We start from the raw sequence: 20,922 nt of genomic DNA on the forward strand, positions 1-20,922 counted from the left end.
TTTGGTTAGATGTCCATGTATCTAAAAGAAAACATACCTTTAATTATTCAAGAAAAGTTGAATAGAGCTGTTCTCTCCCCTTCCCCCCACCTCCAGATATTGGTTCCATTTGTTTTTTACTGTTCTGGTGAGGTTGTTAGCCCTGTGAGGTAGTCCAGACAAAAAGCACACCCAGGAGTACTAGCTCTATCTTTATTGTAAGGTTACATTAACTGAATTTTGCAAGACTGAAATTATTACTCTGCTCCTTTCCTTTTACTCTCTGGAAAACTAGGGAGGGCCCCTTATGAATCTTTTCCCATACCATCCCTCTCTCTACGGTCTGAGACATCTTTTACATGCCAGGTGTCCCATCTGCGGCTCTCCATCTCATATTCCACGATCATTCCCGCATACCATTAAAGTTGGTCCTTGTTTAATGACTGCTTGCTCAGCAACCATTTGAACTTGCAACAGTGTTGAACAAGTGGTGATGATGACTGGTCCTTGAGGTTTTGACCATTGCAGTGTCCTGCAGTCATGTCATTGTGATTTCCAATCTTTCCTACCAGCTTCCTGCAAGCAAAGTCAAAGGGAAGTCAGCAGGAAGTCAGAAGCTGTGATGACCTGATGTCCTCACTTAATGACCCACATGGTCCTTGCTGAATGATGGTAACAGGGGATTGTCAGAACTGCCATCGCTAAGCAGCATGATCATGTCATGTCATGCTTTAGGACCACATTACTTAGCGAGAGAAATTCCAGTTCCAATTAACATCGTTAACCAAGGACCGCCTGTATAGAGATACCCAGAGTTATGGACAGGAGGCCATATGTCTCATAAACAAGTAAAGTATTTGTTAGTCCTTTACAGAGGGATGTAGGTTTGAGCCATGGGGTGATGTGATTCATTTCAGAAAAGCAAAGAATCCATCCAACCTTTGCTTGGGTAATTTAGTATGAAAATTTAGATTCCAAACTAAAAATTGTGGTCTGTCAAAAATTAGAAGAGGAGATAAAGAGAGAAGTAACATTTAGTCAAATCACTTTGATGAGGTCCAAATTTTTTACTTAGCAAGTGGTGGGCCTTGAGATTGTGGAGGTCCCCAATCTCTTCCTCATTTGACCCTTTTCTGGATATAAATTCATGATTCATTTTCTAGATATTTTCCTCTCTCTGCTCAGCCCCTGCCTCCTTCCAGGTGTGTGGAAAGCTGTCCTCCCGGATTCCGAAAGGTGGCTCAGGAAGGAAGGCCCATCTGCTGCTACGACTGTCTTCCTTGTGCAGAAGGAACCATCTCCACCATGGAAGGTGGGTGACACCAAAGGAAAGGTGCAACCTTTTGAGAAGATTCTATACCATAACATTTGCTACGAATGGACATTTGACAGGCATTTCTCAACTTGGCTTTTTAAATATTCATATCCTTATAATGTGTATAATTTATTTCATAGTAAAATATAAGTAATAAGCTTGGAGCTTAAACTGGGATAAGATACTAAAAGATACTGGATGAATGAGGACTGGGCATTGCTCTTCATCTTGCACAAACATGTACAGGTTTGTGCAAGATTTTGTTTGTGGTTTCAGTTTGCTATTTACCCCGTTTCTCTGAACAGTCATAATTTCCAGGGTACCAGGTCATAAAGACATTCATTGGGACTTACAAGAGGATCAGGTCTTTTTGCAATTGTCCAACTCTGAATGGAACTATTTCTATGGACAGCCAAAATTAATGGCTTCAGATTTCCCAAGAGAATGGTAAATGATGGTCCTTCCTTCCTTCCTTCCTTCCTTCCTTCCTTCCTTCCTTCCTTCCTTCCTTCCTTCCTTCCTTCCTTCCTTCCTTCCTTCCTTCCTTCCTTCCTTCCTTCCTTCCTTCCTCTCTATAAGTTCATTGATGAAATGGTGACGTTAAAAAAGGAAAAGTAAAATTAAGAACTTCTAGCTGGAGAGAAATGAAGAAGTGTGCTGGCTTCATCTACCCACAATCATTCACACCAACAACAATTTCACCCAAGCAATACATTTGATTGAAGAACATGCTTAATTGGAGATCTTACTCTTGCTCTTTTCAGATGCAGAAAAATGCACCAAGTGTCCAGAAGACCAACATCCAAACACCAGTCGAGTTCACTGTATTCCCAAGATTAAAAACTACCTTTCTTATAAGGAAAATGTGGGAATCATCTTGGCTTCCATTGCTTTGTTCCTGTCTTTAACCACAGGCTTTGTCTTGGGAATCTTCCTTAAATTCCTGGAAACACCAATTGTCAAAGCCAACAACCGTGACATCTCTTACATCCTCCTTGCTTCCCTCCTGCTTTCCTTCTTAACCTCCTTCCTGTTCATTGGCAGGCCAACAAAACCAACCTGCCTTCTCCAACAAACAGCCTTCAGCACCATCTTCTCAGCTGCCATTTCTTCAGTCTTGGCCAAAACGATCACAGTGGTGTTAGCCTTCTTGGCCACAAAACCAGGGAATAAAGTGCAGAGATGGCTGGGGAAGAGCTTGGCCAACTCCATCATCCTTTCTTGCTCTGGGGTCCAAGTTGTCATTTGTAGCATCTGGCTGGGAACTTCTCCCCCATTCCCTGACTCTGACATCCACTCCCAGTCTGGAGAGATCATTCTGCAATGCAATGAAGGATCTGTTGCCATGTTTTATATTGCTCTTGGCTACATGGGCTTCCTCTCCATCATTTGCTTCACAGTGGCTTTCCTGGCCAGGAACCTGCCTGGGGCCTTCAATGAAGCCAAGCTGATCACCTTCAGCATGCTGGTCTTCTGCAGTGTCTGGGTGTCCTTTGTGCCCGCCTACCTGAGCACCAAGGGGAAGTACATGATGGCTGTGCAGATCTTCTCCATCTTGGCCTCCAGTGCTGGCCTGCTAGGCTTCATCTTTTTCCCCAAATGCTACATTATTTTCCTACGACCAGATCTGAATAGAAAAGAGCATGTGATCTCAAAATAAGAGTAACATGAATTTTAGGTCAGTGGTTCTCCAAAATATCAGTTCACTCTCTGTGCTCAGTCCTGAGGCCTGGTCTTCAGAGCTTCAGTGGTCCCAGCCTCCATCTGCTGCTAATTAATGCAAGGTGAACCTGTAATAAGACTCACCCCATCCATGATGTACTTCTTGATTGATTGATTGATCTGATTTAAAGTCTGTCCCAATCTGTATGACTCTGCGATCTTCTGGGGTGTCACAATGAAGAACAACAAAAACACAGAATATATAATCCCAAAGAAATGCTGGAGAAACACAGCAATGAATTAAACTACTGAAACGTTGCAGAAGAGGCCTACCACGCATTCTAACCCAGGTCCTGGTGATAGAGGCAGGTTTTAAGGGCTTGCTTATATAGGGTTGGGGGGCTGGAAACGAGTCTCAGGCAGAGTGGGGTTCTAGAGGGCAGAAGCTGTTTCCTGGATCTCACCATGCAGCACTGTTGAATCCATGGGACCTGGAGCATGCCAATTCTGTCAGACTGTCAGGCTTTGAAATGAACATCAAAGTTGTGGCCAAAACCTGACTCACCTGAAGCAACCAAATCACATTGAAGATATAACATAATTGCATGTATACAAACAATAATACAATCTATACTGGACTCCCATCAAAGCTTTGATACTTTGCTGAGCAGCCATGAGCAAAAGCTGAATCAAGCCTTATATACCTTTTGCCCACTACATTGCAAAGGCAGGACAACAAAAATGGCAGACACAGTGAAAATTACAATGTGATGTTGGAATAGTATAGATAAACCCATTCGAGTGACCTTATCATTATTTCTCCCTTCCTACTAGGTCAGCTGCAAAGAGAAGACTCTTTGGAAAAAACCCTGATGCTGGGAAAGATGGAAGGCAAAAGGCGAAGGGATGGCAGAAGATGAGGTGGTTAAATAGCATTACCAAAGCATTGAGCATGAAACTGAGCAAACTCAGGGAGGCAGTGAAGGACAGGAAGGCCTGGCGCAATGTGGTTCATGGGGTCACGAAGAGTCAGACACAACTTAACAACTGAACAACAACTGGGTCAGCGTGCTAGGCATACTATCTTTGAGATACAATCAGTGAATAAAAGCAGTTTGGTTCACTGGGCCACAGGGACTCCCTACCTAGAGAAATCATCCTGCAATGCAACCCATCTGCTCTGTGGTGGCTTTCCAGGCCAGGAACCTGCCTGGGGCCTTCAACGAAGCCAAGCTGGTCACCTTTAGCATGCTGGTCTTCTGCAGAGTTGTCCACAAAACCGGGGTTTCAGCCCAGTCCTTTAACCCAATGAAAGACCGGACTCGAGAAACTCATTTACTCATTTATTAAGGCACCTTAGTAACTGAGGACTCCTTCCCAAGAAGAGAGCCCCAAACAAAAGAAATGTGTATCTTTTATACTTTTCAAAGACAGCATCACCACCAGAGAGTACATGATTGGTTACACAGTTGAGCATGTGCACTTATCCCAAAATACTATGACACCTTTCGAAACTATAGGTGCCCATGTCCATGACCCTCTAAGCCTTCTCTTTCACATCTGTTTCTCTCTTCTGTCTTTCCTCCTCTGAATTACCCCTGGGCTTGACAGCTATTTACGGCTATTTACCTATCTAATCAACATCTTCCCCTTCTGGTCAATTAGCAGACTTAAAACAGAGATTAATGACCCACTCTGTTGTGGAATGCGAGTCTGCATGTCAAAGTGAGGAGTGTAGGTCCAACAATTTATGACCTCAGTTTAATTCCAATTTTTATTAATTAGCTCCACTTTTGCTGATATCAGCAACATCTGGATATCCTTGTTTCCCACCTACCTGGGCACCAAAGGGAAGTACAGGGTAGCTGTGCACGTCTTCTCCCTCTTGGCCACCAGTGCTGGCCTGCTGGGATCCATCTTCATCCCCAAGTGCTACATTATCCTGCTAAGGTCAGAGCTGAATACAAAAGAACATTTGATGTCAAAATCACAGAGTAAAGGGGATTTGGGGTGAAGTATTTTCCAAACCTGTCAGTGAATCATTCCAACAAACAGCCTTGGACCTATTAATTTCCTGAAAAACATCTCACTCATAAATGCCTTAGTAGAACTGAACATAAGCAAAACATGTACAGTATTTAAGGACTGTTTCGTTGAAATTTACTGAATAATCTTGGAAAGATGACATAGCATCTTTGATTGAGTTGTGCTTGAGTTTTATTCTGATAGTTTGGGGGTTTCTGTTATTTTGACTGTTTTCTGCACCACCCAGGGTTGTTGTTACAATATGGGCAGCTATATAAAATGTTTTAAATATATAAATAAATAGCAAACACTTAAGAAACAAGAACTAACAGGTAGTTGAATTAAGAGAGGAAGTGGGTGAATCCAGCATCTGTGGGAAGGTGCCAAACTGTGGCTTAGGCAAGATGACTTTTCCCCTGGCTCTCTGTGCTCTGAAACTCGCCTTAGGCCACTTTTCTACGATCTCTTCACAGGGAGCCTCTGTATAGAGCAAATTGTGGGTGATCCTAGTCCTCTCCTTGATCTGGAGAGGAGTTCTGAGGAGCGGATCCACTCACCAGCTCCTCCTTCCGCTACAGTCATTGGGTCCACTCTCCATGGAGCCATCTTCAGTCCGCCATTGCTTCCCTGGAAATGATCAGTAAATCCCGAGATTATCAATTCTTTTTTGTCCGTTTTCTGCAAAAAAGTCCATAAAGGGGTTCTAATCTTATATAAAAGTTATTACTGTTCCTTCCCCAATCAGAGAAGTCAATCTGGCCATTTCAGCAAGTTCTGACATCTTCACAATCCACTCCTCCATTGTGGGTATTTCTATATTTTTCCATCTCTGTGTGTAGAGTAGACTTCCTGCAGTTACCATATATAAAACCAGTCGTCCATGAGGCTTTTCCAGTTGGCTGTCCATAAGTCCTAGTAAAAAAAGCTCTGGTTTCAACTGAAAATTAAGTTTTAAAATTCTCTGCATCATCGTATGCAATATTTTTTAATTTTTTTTTGCTTTTTCGCAAGTCCACCATGTATGATTAAATGTCCCTTCATGCTTTTCACATTTCCAGCAACAGTTAGAAGTACTTTTATACATCTTAGATAGTTTCTCTGGTGACAAATACCAAAGGTACATCATTTTATAGAAATTCTCTTTTAAATTATAAGACAACATGACAATCTAACGAAGTTTACACAATCCATCTGAATCTACAGATGCATGGAAATGGAACAGGACATTAGGGGAGCCCCATATATGTGGGTCTGTCTTTGTGGAATTGCTATACAGTATATTGGTTTTCTTTTGTGTATTGAAATATTTGGTTTAGGGTTTTTTGGGGGGGGTATAGATTGTCAACTGTCTGAGTTATGTATTTAAGATGGGCAGCCACATACATTTTTTAAATAAATGAATAAAGAGGTGAACTTAGGCAAAGGGCTTCTTTGCAGGTAAAATCTGCTGCTTTTGAGTGAGAACAGCCTCTGACCATCATACTCAGTGAAGAAGCTTCTGGAGTTCCTTTCGGTTCTTGGTGTGCAATTATTTACTTGAAGCTGTCAGAAGACCAGGAGGCACTAATGGGACAGTCCCATCAGCTGAGGGGGCAAGTTCTCATATGTGGGTCCCTGTCCCAGGGTTCAACTTGCAAGCAGGTCAGAAATCAATTTGGCAAGCTCAGAGAAATCCAAAAAACTTTCAAATATATTCTTTATGGAATACCAACACCAGAATTCCAGTGACTGCAGAATTTCTATGGCCACCCTATTTCTAGAATCCACATTCAAACCGTTTTGCACCTTTCTCATGCCCTCCATATTATTGCATTGGGTGCCAGTTTGCTTCCACGTCCAATTCAAGGTGTTGGTTATGACGACATGGCATGGGACTGGGTTACCTGAGTGACCTTCTCAACTCCATTATATCGACCTCCAGACAGGGATATGTTACAGACCCTGTTGATGAAAGAATGTTGTTGACTGGTGGGCCCAGAAGGAGACCCTTCTCTGCCATTACCCCCACACTATAGAATACCCTAACCCAGATGTGAGGCAGGCCCCAACTCTCTCGACCCTCCAGAAAAGGGTGAAGACCTGGCTGTGCCCACTTGTGTGGGGTGAGAAGAGGGGCAACCAACCCTGGGGGTGGCTAGCAAATTGAAGATGCTCCTGTAGGTTAATATCTTTATGTCCCAGCAGTACTTTGGAAGATATTATTTATGTATGAATATGGTTTTTATTGTAATTTTATTGTATTTTAATTAATATGCATACTTGTTTTAACTGTACCACTAGAGTCACTCCCTAGTGAGATGGGTGGTGACCAAATTTGATTGATTGATTGATTGATAGATAAATAAATAAATAAATAAATATCTCCTTATCCCACTTTTTCAGGCAGGAGACCCTGATCCATCTTCCCTTGTTTTGGTGATGGCTAGACCTGATATCAGGTTGTTCTCCTCTGACTATCTGAAAAGAAACTCTCAAAATATTTGGGATCCTTATGTGCCCTGAACATGGATTTATTTATTCAGATAGAAACTGTGTCTGAAACTGCTAAATTTGTCCCTTCATAAAATATCTGACATGAGGCGACCACATCTGGTCCATTTGGAAAACATGTTTTCTGTGACTCCATCTCGCCCCCCCCAACATACCCCAATGAATTCAGGATGTGGCAGAGCTTATTTTCCCCTCTTTGTAATTTACAACTAAGGATGGTCTTGTTTTCCTTCTGAACAAGGAAAACCAGGGATTTCCCTCAAGATCGCCTTTGAAACAACCAGCAGAGCAGAGTGGGACAAAGGATGACATCTTGCCCTGAGCCCGAAATGACAGCAGCATAAAAGTCTCCAGGAGCACTGAGAGTTGGAGCTGAAGACCAGGGCCCTTGAGGAGGATTCGTTCCCTCAGATCCTTTCAGACACAAAGCTTTTGCACAAGAAAGCCACCAAACTCTCACATTCGGACTGCTTCTAATCCTTCTGCTGACTGCTTGTGAAAAGCAAGTGGCTGTGCCAGTCATGCGAGGAATGGTTTTCCTCTTTTTTCTGCTTCTCCTTCCCCAGATATCCTGTGAGATGTTGAAGGCAAAATGCCCCTTGACTTCACAACGAGGTCGGCTAGACTGGGTAAATCACTTCAGGCCAGGCGATTATCTCTTTGGGGGAATCATCACTGTCAAGAAAGGTCTAAATCCACTTTATACTTTCACCAAGATTCCCTCCAGCCAACCTTTCCGCTGGTGAGTCATTGTTTGGGGATGGAGTTGCTGCTAGTTCACTTGCTGCTAATTATCTTTAATTCCTTTTACTCCCTTCCCATGATCTTGTCCCTCCTAAATTTCTGTTGGAGGTGAGGAAAGGTTGGAGATGCATCAACACTGAGGCAAAGCCAAATGCCTGACCCGCTCTTTCAGCTGGAGAAACTCCTTTTGACCTAAAGAGCAAACCAAGGTTGCCTGACCTTCAGATGCACAGCAAGAATCAGGTCTGCTGTGGAAAACCTCTGAAAAGAAATGAAGTGGAGGGAAATTGGCAAGTGGTTACAGTGAGAAGGGAGGTTGAGGCCAAGGCTCTCAGAAAAATTGGGGAGCTGAGAGAGTTTCTCTCCTGATATTAAAAACTGGGCTTGACAAGAGAGCAGAACTCAGAGCCATTATTCCTGGTAAGTGACACAACAGATGACATGCAGGACATCTTCTCAGTCCCCAAGGTCCCTCAGCCAAAATTCCCCCCTTCTCCCTGCAGCTGGCTGGGCAGGAGAGTCTTCAAAGGCAGGCAGAGCAGACAAGGACCAGCTGCATCTGCACTTCCCACTTAATGTCTGATTTTGGGGTCGATCAGCAGAAAGGGGGAGGAGAGGGAAATATGGATCCTGGGGATCATGGCAAGAAGGTAACCTCCATGAGGCCAACTTGCTTTCAGTCTCTTTCAGCTCATACTGGCTGATTGCTTGAAAGTTTAACAATAGAAGTAAATTACATATAACAGCACAGACCAAAATTGAATCTGTGAGGTCATGGACTTCTGTCCTTCAGAAATGAGAGCTGGAAATGAGCAGTGAGCAGGCCTCTTTTATTCATCACCTCAAATTATTCCAGATGATAAAATCAAAGGAAAGGAGATCCAGATCTCAGAAATGAGCAACAAAAGGAGAAACAGTGTTGGTTCACTTAAAACCTAAATAAAAGTGAAGGTTTTGAAATGCTGGGCAATTTTCCTATGAAGGAGACAATAATGATATTGGGATCTGGTGGGGATAATATAAAAAACAACAGCCTGTGATGACAGAACTTTCCAAAAGATTAAACTTCAGCAGAAAGGGCTTGAAATTGTCTTTCATGAGGAGACCTACAAGATTTCCTCTTAGGTCTGCATTTTTAATAAAGATTATTAGTATACGTCAATTTCAATCTATGTATCTAAATAGCTCACGTAAAAAGTACAGATCTTATTAAAATAAAATTAATACAGCAATGACAGCAATGAGCCAGATTCAGTCGTGGAATAATGTGAAAGATTACAGTAATTTTAGTCTCATGAATTAAAGATATCTCCTGATTTAACAGATCATAGAAGATTCATATTTCATAAATTTAAGCTGAGAGAAACCCCAATTTCAGATGTGGTAGAAGCTGGTCCAAAAATGTTTTCCCTTTGCCTTAACCACAAATACAAGGTTATTGTTGATGTTGAAGCACAGTCCCACAGATGTTATTTTGCACAATGAATTATACATGCTTTCCAGGAAGAAGGATAAAGTATTCTTGAATTTCTTACCGCATGGAAAGCTCATTGAGTGCACTTTGTAGAAATGTAGGGTTTGTGATCTATAATAGAAAAATTGCAGGCTGGAAAGAAAGAGTTTTATTCATTTTCCGAACTTGCTGAGCTTTACAATGTAACCAAATGTGGAAGAATGAACCAATCTGATTGTTACATTTCCAGTGATTTTAGAAATCACTCCTGCAGTTACATTTGTAAAACATCTAAGTTTTCTCTATAGCCTTCAGATGTTGGGTCAAAGACTGCAGCCTATCCCCCAGTCATGAGCATCATCCCACCCAGGTCCACTCATGCCTGTCCCATCATATTCCCTTCCTGAATTAAGATTGCTACTTCTTCCTCTTGATATCTGTAAGGAAACAAGAAGTGAATGGGATGCTATAATTGAATTTGAGACAAGGCACATCATCTGTTTTTTCAGGAATGAAAAGATACCTGTCTGGTACCTCCTGTCCTTCTTGATTGCCATCCGTGACATCAACCAGAATCCCCTGATCTTACCCAACATCACTCTGGGCTACAACGTCCATGACAATCATTTCAATGCAGAGATGAATGCTGAAGCCTTGCTGGACCTACTTTCTGCAGGGGAGGCAAATGTTCCAAACTACAAATGCGGAAGACAAAAAAAACTGCTGGCTGTCCTTGAAGGGACCGATTCTGACCTCTCCCGACATATTGCAACCATGCTCCGCACCTACAAAATCCCCCAGGTAAGCAGGGAAAGGTGTGGGTTGTGGTCAGTTTCTGCCCTGGAATCTCCAAGACTATTCCAAAAACATGCAAGAGATTTTTTAATGCTGTAGTAAAGATAGAAAACTCATTGTTCAAGTGCGCTATCACTAATTTTATAGCGGTTTCCTCTCTAAGAGTAAAACCTCTCATTCATCGTTCCTCTCTATTCAAATAAAATTTTAAATTCCAAAAGAATATCAAAAATTGATGTGGGTAAATGAAAGAATGTATTACAAGCACCCATCACAGTTCAGTGAGAAAGGCTACCATCTGCTTCAGCTGTTGGTGAGTACTGTAGTCCTATGAAATTTATGCAAATCAAATATGTTATATAAGGGTAGTTATGTATCTAAATGTAAGATAATTTAAAATACCTACAAGAAGTGATAAATTCCTGGTCCAGGCTTGGCTGGGTTGTTGTGGAAAAGAGGGGAGGAGAAAACAGGATGATCATTTCAGTACCCTTCCTTCTAAGCAACTTGGTCCTAGTTGAGACTTGGACGGGAGATCATCAGGCTGTAGGAGACTGTCAGCTCTTTGAGGTAGTTCAGATACAAAGCACCAACTATGAGTACTAACCCTACCTTTAATGTAAGGTTACAGTAAGAGAATCTTGCAACCCTGAAAGTAAATCTCTCCCATCTCAGCTTTACAGCCCAAGAAACCTAGGAGGGTCCTTCTGAGATATTTGCTATGTCTCCATTCCCTCTGTGGGCTAAGCTACCTGTTATCTGCCCATTGCCTGGTCTGTGTCTCCTCCTGTACCTGCTGCTGGCTCTCAAGGACATTCTGACAGACCATTACAGATAAAATTGGAAGTACAGAAAAAATCCCACAACAAAGCACTGGAAACCCACTTCCGTACAGTTGACAAGAAAGCTGTAGGGGTGTGTCCATGAAGTCACCAGACGCTGATAATGATCAATGATGCTTTTCCCACTCAGACAGAGAAAGGCACTGCGAACTGTCTGGATTTCTGGCCAAAGTAGTCAATATGTGAGACCCTTTCCCTCAGAAATGTCAACCAAAGTTTGATTGGCATGATGGCAAACTCTCTGGCTTTCTTGTGTTGCCCTGAAGAACTGAGCAAGTCCCCATTTTGAGTGTGTTTGTTGCTGATGCAATCCTATTAGAATTTAGAATTACTTACAATTTGGAATGAATAATATGTGAATGGGATTTCATGACCAATTCCTTCCATTTTCTCCAGATTTCTTATGCTTTTGTTTCTGATGATCTGAATGATAAAACCCAGTTCCCTTTTTTCTACCGGATGCTCCCAAAAGAAGGAATCCAATACGCAGGGATGGTTGAAATGATCCAGCATTTCAGATGGACCACAGTGGCTCTTGTTGCTCCAGAAAATGAAAATGGAGAAAAGTTCTTCAAAACATTAACACCTTTACTCACCCAAAATGGCATTTGTGCTGTTTTCTCACAAAGCGTATCTGGGTATAATATGAATTTTTACAATTTGCACCCTGATTTATACCTCAGGTGGAAACAAGTCAATGTATTTATTTACTATGCAGAGCCCACTTTGCATACTATCTATTTCTATGGAATGGCATTCATTGACCATATGTTGTGGCTCTTGATAAAACCTACTGTAGGAAAAATCTGGATCGTAACAGCCATGGGAGATCTCACTTTGAATTTGCGGGATGAAAAATTCAAACACATTCACAGTATTTTCACCTTTTCTATCCAGACAAAGAACTGGATAAAAGATGATGTTCTTGACCAATTTTTCCCTTCAATCTTTGAGTTTGGCAACAAAGCTTTTCTTTGTTCATTTCAAAAGCATCCCTTCTCAGTTAAAGGCTGGTTGAGATGCAAAGAGAATGAGGAAATGGAAAGTCTACGACAGGAGGAGGTTGAAGCCACCCTTTCTCTTGACAGCCACCATGTTTACAACTCCATCTGGGCTGTGGCACGAGCCCTGAATGCTGTCTGTGTCTCCAGATCCAAGAGGAGGATGCTGAAGGAAGGTGGACAGACCTTGGAACTGGAAGAGCTACAACCTTGGCAGGTATTTTCTTTCCATCAAAGAATCTCAGATGAACACAACCATTACTTTTAAAATTACTTATAGAGAAGAAATTTAGCAAATGAAGAGGGGAAGCCAGATTGTTCTCAAAAGATAATCCCCAAAACAATCCATCAAACAGATGACTCTCTCTTGCCTACATTAACTATAATGTTTGTATGGTAGATAAAAGGAGGGAGGAAAAGACTAGGATAACAAGGGCAATTGGAAAATGTTATGTTCTGGATCCTGCTACATGTTGGTCCCATTTGTTCCACCCTCAACTTTCCTCCCTTCTTGCAGGCGATGTGGTAACAGCTGCCACATCTGGTGAGACCCCTCTGTCTCTGGAGAACGGCGTTTTCCCTGCTCCTTCTCTGCAGGAAGCTGCCATCCTCCCATCCATGCGAGAGGGTCTTTTTCACAGGATTAATCTGGCTGCCTCTCTTGGGGCCTTCCATCCTCCTAACCAGTCATGCTAATTAGGCAGCCCTGTAAATTGAATAAATGCATAACCCAGTTTCTAATTAAGCATTTGCTTGTATCTACAGTGAGCCCTCCCACCCTTTCTCAGGCTCCCCCCCCCCCGCCCAAGCCTCTCTACCAAAATAGGTGGTGCTAGGACCCTAACCAAGGTGACTCAATTCTTGATTTTCTACATTATGTCCTTTCTGCTGCTTATTTCTTTAACTGTTAAACTAATAGTAAGTTGAGTGATTCAGATTCAGACTGGGATTAGTACAACAAAGAATACTCGGGTGTGAGGAGCAAAATGTGCCCAGTGAAGTGGCCAAAGAAGGGTTTCCTGAAGAGAAGTTTATACTTCTATGTTCACAGAGACATTTGAAGAAAGGGTGAAGTTTGTGGCTCAAGCTGCTTCTTAAATTGATCAGTAATGTGGTCAGGCTCCTGCTATCCATCTCAAACTGGGCAAAAGGTTCCCAGAAACTCAACACAGAATGTCTATCAGCTCATATTTAATCTCAATTCACAACTGAACCCGTTCCCAGCAGCTCATTTCCTCTTCCCTCAAGACAGACATCTCCAGGTTGAGTTCCAGGCACTTCACCTTCCAACTTTTCGATGGAAAACCAACTTTATGTTTCCCACATTCCCTCTTAAGGGGCAGTTGATTATGGACATTCCTGTATTCTTGCTCTGGGAAACTCCTTCTACCGATGTACCAAGCACAAGTGAAGTCCCTCTCTTCTGGAAGAGAACTGGAGATGAAAATGCAGATACACATAGTAGGTCTAGATTTAGATTTAGAGTTAGAGTTCAAATTACTGTAGTTGTTGTGGAATTTTTTGCCAAAGACAGGAGTGCAATTCTGAGGAGAAGAACCACGTTTATTGCAATGATCATCAGGTGCCTGCTTTCAAGGAAGAGGGATTTGAACAATGTAAAAGCTCAGAATTCAAACACTTTTGAGCTTGAGAGGCAGGAAATCTGAAGGATCTGATTGGAGGATAGCTTTGGATAGGTATTAAATGGGGGAGAAATATTTTTTTCTATTGTAAGATAAGAACCCGGGCAAACCCTTAACAAGACAGATGATGCCCCCCCCCCAATTGTTTCTGTACGATAGTGTCAAGAGGGCTATTTTTGGCAGTGGAACATGGTCACTCTTGGCTCATGCACTGGCTTGGAGCTGATCCTGTTTTGCATGAGGAAAGAATGGCAGGAGGAAGTAGAAAAAAGAGATTGCAGGAAAGGCAAGGGCGGGGGGAGTAAAGAGTTTACTGCAGGAGAGGCAAGGGGGAGAGGGGGAGTTTCCAGCTTTATTTTATTATTTTCCCATCATATAGTATTCAGCTTGGAGATAAATATATCACAGTGATAATGTGTCCATCTAAAGGCTTCAACTTCCAAATCTCCTACCACAGGGAAAAAAGTATTCATGAATAAAATTGGGGCCCTTCAAACATGAATGAGTTTCATAGCCATTCAAGTAGAGAACCACAATCAATCAGAATTGAAGAGGTGACTGCAGCTGGCCCTTCACGTCTGGGCTTAGAAGCTGTGGAGGGTGAGGCCTAGGGAGGACAGGGATGGGACACCACCAGAAAGTCCTAGGGCTGTAAGCTAGGCTGAGAAATTGGGGGGGGGGGGGGAAAACACTGTAGAAGAAAAGTAGGGCAGATGATACCGATGTTCCTCCTTGTCCTGGAGGCCTTTATCTATCTAGTGAATCAGAAGATCTTAGCTTGAGAATGGCACAAGAGAGACTCATTCTATCTTGTACAAAAGGCTGCAACATTTTTGTTGTCAATTTTCTTCCCTTTCTAGCTCCATCCTTTCCTGCAAACCCCCCAGTTTTACAACCATTCCATGGATGGGGTGTATTTGGACAATAACGGAGAGCTGGCAGCTGACTTGGAGATGGTGAACTGGTTATGGTTTCCCAACAAGTCTGTTGTCAGAGTGAAATTTGGGAGCTCTGCAAGACAGAAATCTCAGGAACCCAAGTTTGTCATCAACCAGGATGCTGCTATCTGGCCCCAAAGGTTTAGCAAGGTGGGGAAAACCATTTCATTCCTATTTCTCCTCTTCAGCATAGTCATTATTCAACACATTCTCTGTGGAGCTTCTTTGAAGTCTCTGAAGCCCTTCAGGGCTTCAGAAGAGTTGCAAAGAATCTCTCCTGACCTTTGTGGCTTACATGTTCCACTGCTACTCCTGATTAAGGGAGTCCGGATTCCCAGTTCAAATGATGCTATTTTGCTTTTATATTTATAATGCTTTCTGTAGTTGTCATGTTTTATAGATGTGGACTTGGGAGCCACCAGTCCCAAGATGCCTGCAGACGAAAACTGATGATGAACAGTAGATAAATATGCCAAAAATTGAAGCAACAGATTCACTGCAAGACAGAGTTTATTTATTTATTTGTTTCTTTTTTATATATGCAATTTTGGACTGATGTAATCATGTGCCTCATGGTGGTTTACAAAAATGAAACACGCATAATACAATAACCAATTCCTAAAATGCTAGGCTGGAAGAACTCCATTTGACCATTTCTCTCAAAGGCCAACAGAGTCAAGGCAAACCTAATCTCTCACTGTAAACTATTCCACAGTCTGGCGGTGAAAAAGAAGAAACATCTCCTCCTAGTCTCAGATCCCTTGATCTCCCAGAAGGGAGATTCCTGGATAAAGAGCTGCTTCTGTTAAATGGACCTAGTCTACCATTTCTTTCCTTTGAAGTCAACCCAAATTTACCGTCCTTTATGTTCCCCTTTTTCTGCTCAGAGTCTACCTCCCTCCAGGTGTGTGGAAAGTTGTCAGTCTGGATTTTTCAAGGTGGGTCAGGAAGGGGAGCCCATCTGCTGCTACGACTGTGTTTTCTGTGCAGAGGGGACCTTCTCCTCTCAGGAAGGTGGGTGACTCCAAAGTGATGTAGCCTTTCAATAAGAAAGCTAACACTTCTCCCCATGTGAAGATCCTACCTTGCTTGGTTTATTTCTGAAACATATTAAAAAATAAACAGACCACGAAGCCAATGTATGAAAGATGAACTGCTAACTCATTTGCATGTATCCTCCATCAGGGTTAAAAAGCAGAAAAGTGCCCTCAGTGTTTAGCAAAGTTGGTCACAGTCCCTAAAATTTCACCTTCTTTTGTTGTTTCTGTTTCTTACCCCATGCAGCGTCTTTTCTGGTGGCATAGAAAAGATTAGATTGGTGGCTGAACCTGGTAAATGTTACTTTCTTCACTTCAGATGCAGATCATTGCACCAAATGTCCAGAAGACCAGCATCAAAATAAGGAGCGAGATAAATGTGTCCTGAAGGAAGTAAGCTTTCTGGCCTACAATGAATATCTGGGGACCATCTTGGCTTCCCTTGCCCTTTCCTTGTCCTTACCTACTCTATTTGTACTAGCAATCTTCATTAAATTCCAAGAAACACCTATTGTCAAAGCCAACAACCGGGACCTCTCTTACATCCTCCTTGTCTCACTCCTGCTTTCCCTCTTGACTACCTTCCTCTTCATTGGCCGGCCAAGGAGAGCCACTTGCCTTCTCCGACAGACAGCCTTCAGCATCTTCTTCTCGATTGCCGTCTCTTCTGTCTTGGCCAAAACAGTCACGGTGGTCCTTGCCTTTCTGGCCACAAAGCCAGGGAAGAGAGTGAGGAGGTGGCTGGGGAGGAGTCTGGCCAATTCCATCATCCTTTCTTCTTCCAGTATCCAGGTGGTCATCTGCAGCATCTGGCTGGTGATCTCTCCCCCATTTCCTGATTCTGACGTGCATTCCCAACTAGGAGAGATCATCCTGCAGTGCAACGAAGGGTTTCTTGCCATGTTTTATATTGCTCTTGGCTACATGGGCTTCCTGGCTTCCATCTGCTTCATGGTGGCTTTCCTGGCCAGGAACCTCCCTGGGGCCTTCAATGAAGCCAAGCTGATCACCTTCAGCATGCTGGTCTTCTGCAGTGTCTGGGTGTCCTTTGTGCCCGCCTACCTGAGCACCAAGGGGAAGTACATGGTGGCCGTGCAGATCTTCTCCATTTTGGCCTCCACTGCTGGCCTGCTAGGTTTCATCTTTTTCCCTAAGTGCTACATTATTTTACTAAGACCAGATCTAAACACCAAGGAGCAGCTAGTTGTGAAAGCATCAGTCAAGATCTGATTACTTCTAGAATCTTTTTCTCAAAGTCATAATTTTGTGTGCATTCTATGTGTTTCCCATCTCTAAAAAGATTTGTAATACATTAGTCTTCCTAGGTTCATCCTCCTAAATACACCCTGGATGGCCTTGCCATGGTTTGGACCTGGTTAGAATGCTACCAACTATCATGCTGAAAGCAAACTGGCCACACTGCCCCCTCCCCCCATTCCCTTGCACCCACTCCCTAAATGGTTTCAATGTGTTAAGCCAATATTACAAGCATGGAGTAATTCCCAGGCTGAACAACTTGAAAAGGAGGTCTTAGAAGAAGTCCTCCTCTCACCATCTCTTCACAGTTTCCAAAGTGGGGTCTCCCTGGACAGTAAGTCCTGGGAAATGAAGGAGAGGAAATGTTGTTTTCGAAAATTGGTACAGGTCCAGCTAGGAAATTTGATGTTGTCTGTCTTGTTATCCACTAAAGTAAAATCTAATGCTTTTATTTCTGTGTAGAAATTAGAAAAATTGGATGTGTACCTCACCCTTGCATTGCCATCTTGCAGATGTGTAGGAAAATGTTAGTTTTGCTTATAAATATCTAGTAGTCTGTAACATCAAACTGTAACATACTCGGTGAAGAAGCTTCTGGAGTTCCTTTCAGTTCTTGGTGTGCAATTATTTACTTCAAGCTCTCAGAAGACCAGAAGACATTGATGGGCCAGTCCCACCAGCTGAGGGGGCAAGTTCTCACATGTGGTTCCCTGGTCCCAGAGTTCAACTTGTGAGCAAGTCTGAAATCAATTTGGAAAGCTCAGAAAAATCCCAAACACTTTCAGATATATTCTTTATGGAATACTGACACCAGAATTCCAGTGACTGCAGAATTTCTATGACCACCCTATTATAGGAATCCACATTCAAACCCTTTTGTATCTTTCTTATGCCCTCCATATTATTGTATTGGGTGCCAGTTTGCTTCCGGGTCCAATTCAAGATGTTGCTTGTCACTACATGGCATAATACTGGGTTACCTGAGGGACAGTCTCACCCCCATTGTATCGACCTGTCCCACCCAGTCAGGCAGGGAGGGTATGCTGCGGACCCCGTCAGTGAAAGAATGTCAATTGGCGGGGTCCAGAAAAGGAACCTTCTCTGCCATTGCCCCTTCCCTATGGAACACTCTCCCCCCAGAAGTGAGGCAGGCCCCAACTCTCCTGTCCTTCTGGAAAGCAGTCAAGGCCTGCCTCTGCCAACTGGCATGGGGCAAAAAAAGGGGCAACCAACCCTGGGGGTGGCTAGCACCTTGAAGATGCTCCCACATCTTGGAAGATATTATTTGTGTATATGTTTGGTTTTCATTCTGTTTTTATTGTATTTTTTATTGTTTTTATTATATTTTAATTAACATTTATTCCTATTTTATTGTGAACTGCACAGTCACTTTTTTGTGAAATGGGTGGTATCTAAATTTGAAATATAAATAAATAAACAAATAAATAAATAAATAAATGTCTTAGGCCTGTGTATCTCTGGATCACGTGCACCAGTCACTGATGGGCCTCCAGATTTCAGAATATCAGTATCATCCAATGGTAGCAGTTGAATATGAACCTTACTCAAGAGTTCATATTGTTCCCCTTTGTCATCCAAATTATATAATGACTTACAAAGAAGAGAAAACCTATTATTAATAGCTTCAGAATACAATAGAGTCTGACCTTCCTCAATAACAATTTCAAAAAATTGGCTCCATTGATTTTCTTCCTCCAAACAATGTGCCAGGAACATCCCAGCTTTTGCACCAGACTTCCCATAATTTACCTATAATCCACGCAATGAGAGTTCTACCTTATCAGCATAAAAATCCCCCAACTGTATCTTTCTTAGTACCAATGCATTACAGGCCTGACCGGTAGGATCCTTTGTGTAAGACAATGAGGTCTTTAACTCAAATTTCCAGCTGTTTGTTTGTTTGTTTGTTTATTTATTTATTTATTTTTCAAATTTGTATGCCGCCCATCTCCCCCAATTGGTGACTGTTGATGGAGAAGATTTTTTTCTGCTTCCATTTAGAACCAGAAGCAATAACAGAACCTCACATACAGGCCTTACAAGGGTCTATACAGTCAGTAAAACAGATAAATCATGATTGATTTCATAAAAATATGAGGTTAATTGTCTAATATAAATTAAAAGCCCTCCTTTCATGACAAGGAAGTATTAAAATACCACCTTCGAAAGATTGGCTTAAGTTGTTTAATTGTAGGGTTAATATGAAAGGAGCATGATCAGATATAAAAATTGAATGAATAGAAAAATATAAAACATATTTCAGTAGCATAGATAAATTAAAAAAAAAATTCTAGCATAGGCCATATTCTATGAATGTAAGAAATAAAAGAATAGTTCCTAACCTGAGAATCAGGTTTACACCATACACCGATCAGGTTAAACTGTGCTGCTTAAGCCTGGAACACCTTCTAATTTGGATTATAAATTCTGCAGGCTATACTGTAGGCTGGCATCATTAATTGATATGCATATTATCATATCTATTTATTGGCTGGGTAGTTACAAAAGGTTTTATAACATGATCCACTCCTGCCAGTTGTAAGGTTTGCCCCGTTCGACAGAGAAACTCTCGTGACACGTGTGTTTCACAAAAGAGGTTTACTCATGCGTAACGTAGCAGTCACAAGCAAAGCCAGGACTGGCTTGGTACAATTGCATCACTCATTATATTCCCCCCTTCCTGCGCTTTTTTTCCACCCCGCGATCGCGTTACCGCTGCGGATTATTGGCCCCCCAATAATCCCTCTTGATTGTCCATGATGGCAGGTTCGGTCAGGGTCCATTGTCCTTGATTGGCAGTCCCCTCTGGCTTGGGTTGGTCCCCCCCATTACGTGCAAGCCCGAGGGTTCTGTGCTGCGTGGCGATCTTGTTTCGCTGCCTGTGGCCCCGTTCATTGTTGGCTCGCACCGTTATCAGTGTATAGTTAAAGCTTCCGCTGCAGTTTTCCTGTTTGGCTGGGCGCAGGTGGCCCATTAATTAGCGGCGCTTTCAGTTCCTCTTTTCCTCGCTAGCTGCCGCCGGTGGAGTTCACGTGGTCTGGCTGCGAGCTTCCCCGAAGCCCTGTGCTGACCGAACCTGACATACCCCCCCCCTGAAGACAACTCCCCCCCCGACTTTATTTCGGTTTCCCAGGGTATTTATTGTAAAAGTCCCGCACTAGGTCCGGTGCTCTTATGTGGGTTTTGCTTACCCATTCGCTGTGGGACTTGGGAAAATGTTTCCATTGCACTAGGAGCTGGACCTGCCCCTTTTGCCTCCTGGCGTCCAGTATCTGGTTGATCTCGAAATGCTGCTCCCCACTGACCATGATGGGTGGTGGCACCCCCTCTGCCTTGTGCCAGGCGTTCCCCGGCTGGTGCAGCTTTAGCAGGCTGCAATGGAACACCGGGTGGAACTTCCCGAGGCTTTTCGGGAGCGTCAGCCTGACAGTTACTGGATTGATGACCTCTGCAATGGGGAACGGCCCCACAAACCTCAGGCTGAGTTTTTTCGATGTCTGGTGCGTCTTTAGGTTTTTCGTTGACAAATACACCTGGTCCCCCACTTTCCACTGCCCCTCGGGGAGTCTCTTGCGGTCCGCGTGTTTTTTGTAATTGGCTTTGGCTCTTTGCAATGCCGCGTGCGCCGCTCGCCGGGTGGCGTCGATTTGGGCGAACCAGGCGTCCAGGGAGTTGATTTGGGATTCTGGCTGAGGCAACTCCGGCATGGGGACGAAGTCT

At 42.9% G+C, this 20,922-nt stretch overlaps 2 protein-coding genes across 2 annotated transcripts; both read left to right on the forward strand.

Annotated features, from left to right (window-relative positions):
* The first annotated feature begins 1,284 nt into the window (after positions 1 to 1,284).
* LOC148214027 (vomeronasal type-2 receptor 26-like) lies at positions 1,285 to 2,954 on the forward strand. Its single transcript, XM_088128867.1, has 2 exons — positions 1,285 to 1,291; positions 2,059 to 2,954. The coding sequence occupies exons 1-2, from the start codon at positions 1,285 to 1,287 to the stop codon at positions 2,952 to 2,954; spliced, it is 903 nt and encodes a 300-aa protein (XP_087984993.1).
* A 5,095-nt stretch (positions 2,955 to 8,049) lies between these two features.
* Positions 8,050 to 13,002, forward strand: LOC103049218 (vomeronasal type-2 receptor 26-like). Its single transcript, XM_088128868.1, has 4 exons — positions 8,050 to 8,213; positions 10,178 to 10,469; positions 11,702 to 11,915; positions 12,824 to 13,002. Exons 1-4 carry the CDS (start codon positions 8,050 to 8,052, stop codon positions 13,000 to 13,002), a joined length of 849 nt encoding a protein of 282 aa, XP_087984994.1.
* Positions 13,003 to 20,922: the final 7,920 nt, after the last annotated feature.

The sequence above is a fragment of the Python bivittatus genome, unplaced genomic scaffold, assembly GCF_059951505.1.
Source record: "Python bivittatus isolate LINGU-HERP-01145 unplaced genomic scaffold, Pbiv_v1 ctg000820_np1212, whole genome shotgun sequence".
NCBI classification, from domain to species: Eukaryota; Metazoa; Chordata; class Lepidosauria; order Squamata; family Pythonidae; genus Python; species Python bivittatus.

What these genes read in the sequence shown, in the direction of transcription:
- LOC103049218 (XM_088128868.1), top strand. Translation starts at nt 8,050, where the DNA reads ATGTTGAAGGCAAAATGCCCCTTGACTTCACAACGAGGTCGGCTAGAC. An exon ending in TCCAGCCAACCTTTCCGCTG is followed by an intron (nt 8,214 to 10,177) that starts GTGAGTCATTGT and finishes CTGTTTTTTCAG; the next exon opens with GAATGAAAAGATACCTGTCT. An exon ending in GCACCTACAAAATCCCCCAG is followed by an intron (nt 10,470 to 11,701) that starts GTAAGCAGGGAA and finishes CATTTTCTCCAG; the next exon opens with ATTTCTTATGCTTTTGTTTC.